At 37.3% G+C, this 9,733-nt stretch overlaps 2 protein-coding genes across 2 annotated transcripts; one reads left to right on the top strand and one right to left on the bottom strand.

Annotated features, from left to right (window-relative positions):
* Positions 1-541: 541 nt before the first annotated feature.
* PG994_000167 (uncharacterized protein) lies at positions 542-2,189 on the bottom strand (the record flags this gene model as incomplete). The annotated part of the gene is made up of 4 exons (XM_066851576.1): positions 542-1,552; positions 1,618-1,690; positions 1,747-2,018; positions 2,073-2,189. 4 exons carry the CDS (start codon positions 2,187-2,189, stop codon positions 542-544), a joined length of 1,473 nt encoding a protein of 490 aa, XP_066722208.1.
* Positions 2,190-3,632: 1,443 nt separating this feature from the next.
* On the top strand, positions 3,633-5,364 carry PG994_000166 (uncharacterized protein; the record flags this gene model as incomplete). The annotated part of the gene is made up of 3 exons (XM_066851575.1): positions 3,633-3,736; positions 4,007-4,365; positions 4,547-5,364. The coding sequence occupies 3 exons, from the start codon at positions 3,633-3,635 to the stop codon at positions 5,362-5,364; spliced, it is 1,281 nt and encodes a 426-aa protein (XP_066722207.1).
* Between the last annotated feature and the right edge of the window lie 4,369 nt (positions 5,365-9,733).

Genomic DNA, 9,733 nt, shown 5'->3' with positions numbered 1-9,733 from the left:
TTAAATATATATTTTTAGACGTTTATATTCACTTCGTTACGTTTAAAAATAAGTTTTTTATTAATTTTAAATATTATAAAACTACTTTTATATATAATTAAATAATTCGTAATTTTAATTAATTTAAAACCTAATAATTAAATTACTTTATATAGAAATATTAAAATATAATAAGAATAAATAATTTAATAATAAACCACGTTAATCTTAATTAATTTAAAATAAAACTAAATTTAAAAAACTTTTTTAATAAATAATAAAATATATTAAATTTCGCATACTTAGTTTTTTATTAAAAACTCTTTTAATTTAATTTCGTAAAGTCTTTTTATTAATAGTATTATTAGAAATTATTTCATTAATTAATTTACTTTTAAAAAATTTATTAATCGCTTTTACTTTTTATAATACGTTATTTTTAAATAAAACGTATAATATTAAAAAATGGAAAAAAGAGGAAAAAATAAATATACTTTAATTCTATATTAGACGCGAAATAAGCCTATATTTATATAGTTGCTGTTAAGGGTAATAGTGTTGTTTATCTAATTTCAAGGGGGTCAGCGAGAAGGGGTCCTACCTTAAAAGGCGATGTGGCCATTTTAGACAAGTAGCCTGTAAGATAATCATCTTGGTCGTAAACAAGACCAAGGAGGCGTGAAATTCCGGGCGTGCTGTGGAAGATGTGCGAGATCTTCATATTGTAGAAAGACCAATCGAAGTCGGTTTTATTCGCTGTGAACCGAGTTAACAGTGTCCATTGCGAACCTATGCAGGCTATCGAACCACTGCGTTTGGAATGTGGGTGCAAGGTTCTCGTCACGATGTCACTTTCTGGGTATCTGGGGCAGTACCAGTGGTGTGCCATCTTAGTGGCTTCCAGCAAGGACTTTCTGGTGATAACCGATGGGTTGGTGGTCTCGAGGTGGAGCGTTGGCGGCTGATATCTACCATAGTGATCATGCGAGGGCCCAAGATAAAAGCTGACTTCTGAATCCTGTTTGAGGTCATCGAAACATCTCAGTGAATCCTCGACAGAAGCATTGTGTCTCTTTGGTAGAGACCAACCATCATTTCCCCATTTCATATCAACAGTGTTGACATGGACGAGGTTCCAGTATGAACTATCGAAGCTTATAGTGATCGACAAAGTGATACGTAACCACTTGCGCGGTGATGGGGAAAATAAGGCACTGCATTGGGAGATTCTTGCGTAGCTCGTGTCCTGCACCGATTCGAGGTCATAAGAAATAATTGTAGCTGTGGCCGTCATGCTTGTGTACATCTCTGGGAAGAACGTGGAGGACAGCTCGAATGGGCTCGCTGGTGCTGGAAGTTTAGTACCGGCGTGGTCGACTATGCAATGGCCTTTCCCCGATTCATCCGTATCCGCTTCGTTGGTCGTCAAAGATCTGAGTTGCGCACGATCAGGAATGATCAAGGGCGGCGGCATATCTCCAGGCTCACTCCCAATGAAAGCACGGACTAGACTTGGGGGCACAGCATTCATGCTCGAGGTGACAGGCGTGGCCACTGGTGCCCTGTCGTTGTGCTGGGTGAGTCGTTCCAGGAGGTAATATACTTTTCCAGATTTTGCATCCTTCGTTCCATGCTGACCGAGGTCTCTTGAGTACTAGCTGTGCGTTGGCTGATGATAGACAATTTTGATTCAACACTCTGTCTGGAGTTCCTATAGTGCCAATAGGTTAGATCTCACATAGTAAAAATACGTTGTGGAGCACGCACAGTTGGGAAACGTCCAAGGCTATTCGCATGATTGACTGGGCATGGTCCAGCCTCTGCTGAAGCGTGGAAATCTTGGACTTGCTCCGAAGCCAGGCAGTTCTCCGCGCTCGGCTCGACAGAGTGGCATTTTGGACCAGCTCGACTTTCACGAAGTGGTCAAGCTCTTCGATGATCGCGGAGGTGCTGGACAACGCTTGCGTGAGGAAGTTATCTTGAGTATCGGAAGCGGCCTCAAGGGCTCTCACGGCATCATGGAAGGTTTTAATTCGTGTCTTGTATCCTTGTTAGTTACCTGAATTGGAGAATATCACGGTCGCAACCCATACCTGAAGATCTTCGATCTGCGCCGGCGCTTTGTAGTAGACAATGATGAGAGAGGCTGCCTTTGATATACATTCCGTGATGGTTAATACGCTAGCAAGAGCCCTGAGGACTTCAGCCATGGTAGGCCGCGCATGAAGCCTGTGCAGAGATGGAAATATAGGTCAAGGAGTAGGTACTGACGAAACCGAGTAGGGATTTAGGAGAATCTAAACTGATCACTATATTTAGTCACTTAACAGCCTATCGAAAAGAATAGTGAAGAGGTGCTTATATTTATCTTATGTACTTGAGCTAACATTGGTCGGTGCCTCGAGGAATACATCCCCTGAAGGTGCATGTTAGCTTACTTTCTACGGCTTCGGCTCTGCATCTACACCTTTCGACACGAACTGGGGTAATTACAAGGCTATGGGTAAAATAGATTGGAGGTTCATATCATTTTGGCCGTACGATTCGCTGCTATTTTTATAACCTCGCCACCTATATCAGGGGTCCATGATAACGTCGGTGTTGACCATCACACCGCAATAGGTGATTCATGTGGTGAGCTTCTACTGGAAGAATGCCCCATGGTCTAATAAATTACTTGAAGAGGTTCTGTAGCCGATGAAACAGTGCTGTCACGGAGAGAGAGAGAGAGAGAGAGAGAGAGGGCCGCGGTTGCACCGAAGAGTCGCAGTCACGTCTCCTCGTCGTGCCTTGAAAGTAATATCATTAAAGCAAATTGAAGGCTGCATCCATGGATTTGGTCCAAATGGTCCTCAAGCAGCTGTGTTGACCCTATCGGTGGCACAGCTTAAGTAAGCCATAGAGCATATTTCCTTCTCCGTGCCATGTGCAACTCTGCCATGGTTCCCAGGCCACGCCCGGAGGCAGTCTAGCAGAGATAAGGTCCTGAGATGATAAACGGGGATTAATTCAATTCCTAACAGCGATAGAGGTTCTCTCGTTTTGACTCCTTCTCTACTGGGAGGGCGGTGCGCACCATCTTTTGCATTGCCTTCATGTGCTTCCGCCAAGCCTCCACGTTGGCGTCCGCCCGGTGGTGGCTTCCCGCTTATTACCAGAACAGTGGATTCGCCTTACAGGGTACGTCGGTACCAGTGAACCTATAGGCGCTTACTCACGTATATTAATGTAGGTATCAAATGTACACCCAGGCTGTAGTATTTAGACATCGCTGCGGCGAGTTTGCTGTCGCATCGGAGTGCCGATCATAGAAGAAAGTCCTCTAACCGTAGGAATGTTCACCAGCTCAGAGCTAACGGCAGGTCCCGAGGCACACCTCTACCTTCAATTTCTGGCCCCCCCTTTCTCACAGCCCCCAAGACCTGGGGCTTAGCGACCCCCATTCCCCCTGTGGGACGATATTACGGTGTCGGCAGGCTGGCCCCACCGCATGAGACTCCTCTCCCTCCGCTCTTTTCCCGCAAATATTGATCCTGGCTCAAACTTCGTTTATCAAACCCATACTTGGGCTGACTTTGCATGGGATGTATGGAATGGAAATTAAAAGATGGTACCACCTTAGCTACCTTTGGCTACAGCGACCCGAAACAGCCATGGCTCGTTCGACTTCAATCAGTCAAAGTTTGGTGGATTACGCAAGTCGTCGCTTAGTTCAAGGGCACTCGATGCACGTCTCTCTCGGACTTTCGCATTGGGGGTTCACAGCCTAGCACCGCCAAAGACTGTCTGAAACTAATTAAGTAGGGAAAAGCGACAGAGAATGGGTGGTCGTTCTTGCGTTTGTGTGGCCTTCTGCGATCAACCAGTCCAATCGCCTGGCTTCCAAAGTTTTACAGCAGTGTGACCACTGACAATGAGAAAGAAGGGAGACACAGCACGACACTAATGCAAGCAACTGCAATCTGGGAGACTTCCATGGATGGCTTTGATACTTGGCCTTGATTTATTGGCTTGAAAACACCAATAGGAGGCGGTGCAATGCAGCCCGGCCAGAGCCTTACGGCCATCAGGCTGGCCAAGAAGTCGTTCTTACATCCACACGAACACAGGATGGTGGACCTGATCTGACAGAAACTCTGGTGAATCATCTAGGGAGGTCGTCCAGACTGATCTCGGAAAGTGGTCGCCTCGAAACCCTTTCCCGATATGGCTTCCCACCCCTACCGTCCGAGCAGCACATTCGAGTCCTATTGCTTTCGCCCGCACGAAGATGGGACCACCCTCTTCATGGATACCTACAGATCCAGGATCTCAACGGCCGACCTCATTACGAAGCGTTATCATACACCTGGTCGGACGAGACAGGAGATGCCAGTTTGAACAGGCGTATGTACACTGGACCTGCATGGAACGTCATGCCTATCACAAAAAGCTGCTCAAGAGCTCTACGGCGACTAAGACTCGACAAGGTCCGCAGGCCCGTATGGGTTGATGCTATATGTATCAACCAGCTCAACAACTCGGAGAAGTCCCATCAGATAGCACTCATGCGAAAAATATATACCAGGTCTATACGCTGTTGTTGACCTAGGCGAGCCATCATCAGGAAGTGATCGTGCCCTGGATTGTCTCAATGGTATAACAGACAAGGAAGCATTTGTTGGTTATGGGGATGCACTTAACACACTTTTTCGTCGTCCCTACTTCCGAAGAATTTGGATCATCCAAGAGATTACTTCTGCATCGCAGGTTGAAGTCACATGCGGATCTCGTTCAGCTGACCTGCGCCACTTGAAAAACACCACTTCACTGAAACCTCCCTGGATGGCCGCTTTCAGTACACAAATTGAGACCTTCCAACTTACAGGCTGGTATGAGGGTCCGGAAGGTCTCCTGCGCCTCCTCATGGATACTAGAGAGTCTGAGTCGTCGGACCCTCGTGATAAGATATTTGCTCTATTGGGATTGAGGAAGGACTACAACAAAGAGGGTGCATTAGTGGCAGATTATGACTTTACATACGCCCAAATTTGCACCGGTCTAGCCGACTATTACCTCCAATACCCTGGGTATCAATACATCATGTGTCTCCGAGGTGCCCGCTTGCCCACGTTACCTAGCTGGGTTCCAAACTGGGGTTGCTTGCAGAGGAAGGATTGTGACGAATTCTACAACACTGTCCAAAACGGTGGGAGATTTTTTACGCAAAGAGAGCAGTGGGACAGCATGCTCAGACATGTAAAGTCTCTTCGCTGGGGTGATAGCCTTGGTATTGTGTCATTACAGATGCGCAGTTCAACCAGTCCACCACTCACTGAGCGACCATTCACACCACGAGTCCACTGCACTACCGGTGAGTTAATCCAAGAAGTTGCTATAAGCTAAAGCACCCCTCCGCGGACTACCCCTTTACGGACTACCGCGTTTCGCTTTATAAACGCGTTAGACTTTTAAATAATAATATAGATTCCTTTTATTACTTTTACTTCTTAATTATATATATTATTATTATTTTATTCGTTTTTTTTAATTATTTTTTTTTATTGTTGTTTAATATTTAAAGATGCGCGTAGGCTACGATACGTAACGTAAAGCTTAGATTAGGTGTTCGTAAAGCCGTTTATAAATAAGATGCCGACTAATCTTATATTATACGGCGCCTAGCCGGTATACCGACGCGATAAGAGCTGAATAGAAATTAGTAAATATTATTATTATTTCTTAAGATTTAATTAATAAATTAAGCTATTAATTAAGCTAAACTAGGCTTCGCGTTAACGTTTATTAAGTTTAAATATATAACTTAACGAATATTAAATATTTCCAGGGCGTTTTATACGTTAAGGTAAGATTAGTATACGTAATTTTTAATTAAAAACGAGTTCGTTAAAACTACTAGGTTTAAAATAATTAATTATAACCGCGTTAATAGGGTAATTATCGCTAATATTAACGTTTTTTAATAGATTTAATGCCTCGGAGCTGGCTAATATCCCTTTTAAACGCTTTTATAATATCGACGAAATAAGTATCGGCTAAGGCGTTAGCGGTAACCACTAGGTAGTTACCGAAGCTACTAGTTATTTAGCCTTTAAAAAAGACGTCGAGAAAGGGGAATAGATTACTACCTTAGAGTATATAGGCTGTAATAGGGTAGCCCTCCCGCCGTTAGTTATTTTTAAGGGGGCCGACGTTTAAAGCTAGTAGTTTCTAGATTAAGATAACTATTTTTAAAATAACTAGCGGTTTAAAGTATTACTTAGAGGGTGGACTAATAATTTTATAGTATTAGATTAGATTTAAGATATTTTTATTCTTTATATTCGGTCTCGTTACGGTAATAAATAGGTCGTTTTAGTTTATAACGGCTATAATTGATATATAAATAAAGATTTTTTATAGCTTTATTTTATTAATAAAATATGGCTCGTTTTTTATAAAATATATTATAGTTATATCGTATAGGTTTTAAATATAAAGGTTTTTAAGCTATTAAAGAAAAGGTTAAAGATTCTTTTAAAAGTATACTTAAACGCGGTTTTTAAACTTAAGCCTATTAAATTAAATATATTAAAAATATACCGCTAAGTTAAGATTAACGTTTTAATTCTTTCGACGATTTAAAATGCTTAAATAATAGCTAGGATTTATCCGCGGGATCGATCGAAACCTTTATTATCGAAATATGTTATCCTAGAGGATAAAGGTATCGCCCGACTACGTCTAGAGCTACCCCCGACAGTTAATAAAGAATTAACGCCCGATTTTATTGCCGAATTAACTTTAACGCCTATTAAAACACCTTTTAATAGTTAAGTATTAAGAAATAATAATTAAAAACTAGCCGCTATAAACCCTATTTTTAACTTTTTTTTTAAAGATTCTTTACTCGTAAGGCTAGTAAGGCCCTTAATAAATAAGTTAATAAAATCGCGAACCTCGAGGCTTAAATTAATTATTTTTAAATTAAACTTAATAAAAAAAACTATTAAAATATATTAAAAAGTAAGAATTATACCGAAATAGCGATTTATTTATATAATTAATATATAACGGGCTAAGCGGAGGTTAAAAGATAAGGTTATATTTAAAAACGAATTTATTAATATTAAAGTATTAAATAAGCCGTAAAATAATATAAAAGGAATAAAAAACGATAAAACGAAAATAAAAAACTATATTATTATTAAGAATATTAAAAAATAATATATTTTAACTAATTTTAGCTATAAAAATAACTTTGAATTAAAAAGGTATATTTAGTAGGTTTTCTAGTCCGCGAAGGGGTGGTCCGTGGAGGGGTGCTTTAGCTTAGTACTTAAATTTAGCCAGCACATGTCTCGAAGAACCGCGTGAGATACCTACACGATCCCCATCTTCAACGAAGAAAATGGTGACTCGTTAAATATGATCGTTACAACCTCTGAACCCGTGGATGTGAAGAAAGATACATTGGCGGAAAGGGGGCTTAGATGGCACTTATCGTATCGTGGGGGACGCTATGCTCGTTCTATACGAGTGTAATAAAAACCAGCTAATGATACCCTCTGAGCTTCCCCGAGGATACTTATATTAGCAAGCTCCACAGCTGATAACGCAGTTATATAATAATTATGTATTATAGTGGTACTAGACTACTAGTACTAGTACTCGTTAACTCTAGGAGTTATTTATTAACCCTTTTAAGAGTAAGGGCGTAATATTAGTGTCTGCTGGGCAACTAAAATACGTAAATAGCAGCCCCACATACTTAGTATTAAGTTAAAGCATCCCCTCACGGGCTACTTTATTAAGCTATCGTTACCCTTATAATTAAAGCTATTTCTACGGCTAGAATTAACATAAATACATTATTTTTTATTATTTTTAATAATAATATAGTTTTCCGCCTTCGTGCTATTATTTTCTATAGCTTTTATAGCGTTACGAAGCCTTTTTAACACTTCGACGTCGCTAGTTTCGTCTTTATATATAACTTTACCCTTTAACTTTCGCTTAGCCCGGCGTATATTAGCTATACGAATAAATTATTATCCCGGTGCGATTTTTATTTTTTAACATATTTTCGTAGTTTTATTATTAAGTTTAGTTTAAAAATAATCGATTTAAGCTTTAAAATACGTGATTTTATTAACGTTTTAATTTAAAGCCTTATTAATTTTTTTAATAAAGAGTTATTAAAAAAGTAATTTTAAAGTAAAGTTTATAATAATTAATTCTTAATTATTATTTCGTAATTTTTAAATATTAATAAGTGTTTTAATAAGTATTAAAATTAATTCGATAAAGAAATCGAGTATTAATTCTTTTTTAACTATTTTTAATAGTTTTAAACGTGCTTAAATAATTTTTATATCTTTTAAAATAATATATTATAACGATAACGACTTTAAGCGATCTCGTAAATAAATTTTAACTGTTTTTTTAACGTTTTTAATTATAAAAGAAATTAATACGTTAATTTTAACCTAGTAGTATATTCTTAATATATTTATCTTTATAGGCTTTAATTTAAAAACTATATTCGAATACTTTTTTAAAATAATCTTTAATTTTCTTTTTAATAAACTAAAAACTCTTATATTTAAAACTTATATTATATAATTATAATATAATTTATAAAAAATTAACTATATTTTATTTATAAAATAAAGCTATAAAAAATTATTATTTATATACGATTTATACTTATTATAAATTAAGACGACTTATTTATTATAATAACGAGATTATATATAAAAGATAAAAATATTTTAAATTTAATTTAAAGCTATAATATTACTAGTCCATTTTTTAAGTAATGTTTTAAACCGCTAGTTGTCTTAAAAATAGACGTTTTAATTTAAAAACCACTAGCTTTAAACGTCGGCCCCTTTAAAAATAACTAGCGGCGATAGGGCTACTTTATTATAGCTTATATATTCTAAGGTAGTAATTTATTCCCTTTTTTTAACGTTTTTTTAAAAAGTTAAATAGTTAATAGTTTTAGTAATTACTTTATAGTTATCCTTAACGCCTTAATCGATACTTATTTCGTTAATATTATAAAAATATTTAAAAGAGATATTAATTAATTTCGAGGTATTAAGTTTATTAAAAAAACGTTAGTATTTATTATTATAGCTTTATTAACTCGGTTATAATTAATTATTTTCGACTTTATAATTTTAACGAACTCGTTTTTAATTAAAAAACGAGTATATTATCGTTATTTTAAAATATAAGAGGCTTTAAAAATATTTAATATTTATTAAAGTATAAATTTAAACTTAATTAATATTAATATAAAGCTTAACTTAGCTTAATTAACGGCTTAATATATTAATTCGTTTTTTAAAAATAATAATAAAACTTATTAGTTTTTATTAAACTTACTTTTAATAAGTATACTAGCGAAACGGCGTTAGATATATAATCGGGGGGCTAACTATTTACGGGCGGATTCGCGAGTAGTTACTTTAAGCTTTACGTCGCGTATAATAGCTTATGCACGCTTTTAAATATTAAATAAAGATATTATTATAAAGAGTAAAAATAAACGAAAAGAATAAAAATAATAATTACTTTAAAAAATCAAAGGTAATAATTAAATTAAAAAGTCTTCTCGTTAAAATACACGGTAAAAAGACGCGTTCGTGGGGTAAAACGCGGTGGCCCGTGACGGGGTAGCCCGTGAGGGGTGCTTTAGCTTATACCGGACTATGAACCTAGAGGAGGCTCACTCTCAATACCTCACGCTAATGGAGAAGCACGG

Source organism: Apiospora phragmitis (genome assembly GCF_038363925.1).
Source record: "Apiospora phragmitis strain CBS 135458 chromosome Unknown utg000001l:1.0-2902119.0:1.0-2906034.0, whole genome shotgun sequence".
Classification (NCBI taxonomy): Eukaryota; Fungi; Ascomycota; class Sordariomycetes; order Amphisphaeriales; family Apiosporaceae; genus Apiospora; species Apiospora phragmitis.
The sequence above is the reverse complement of the archived record's forward strand: the minus strand, read 5'-3'. Positions and strand labels throughout refer to the sequence as shown.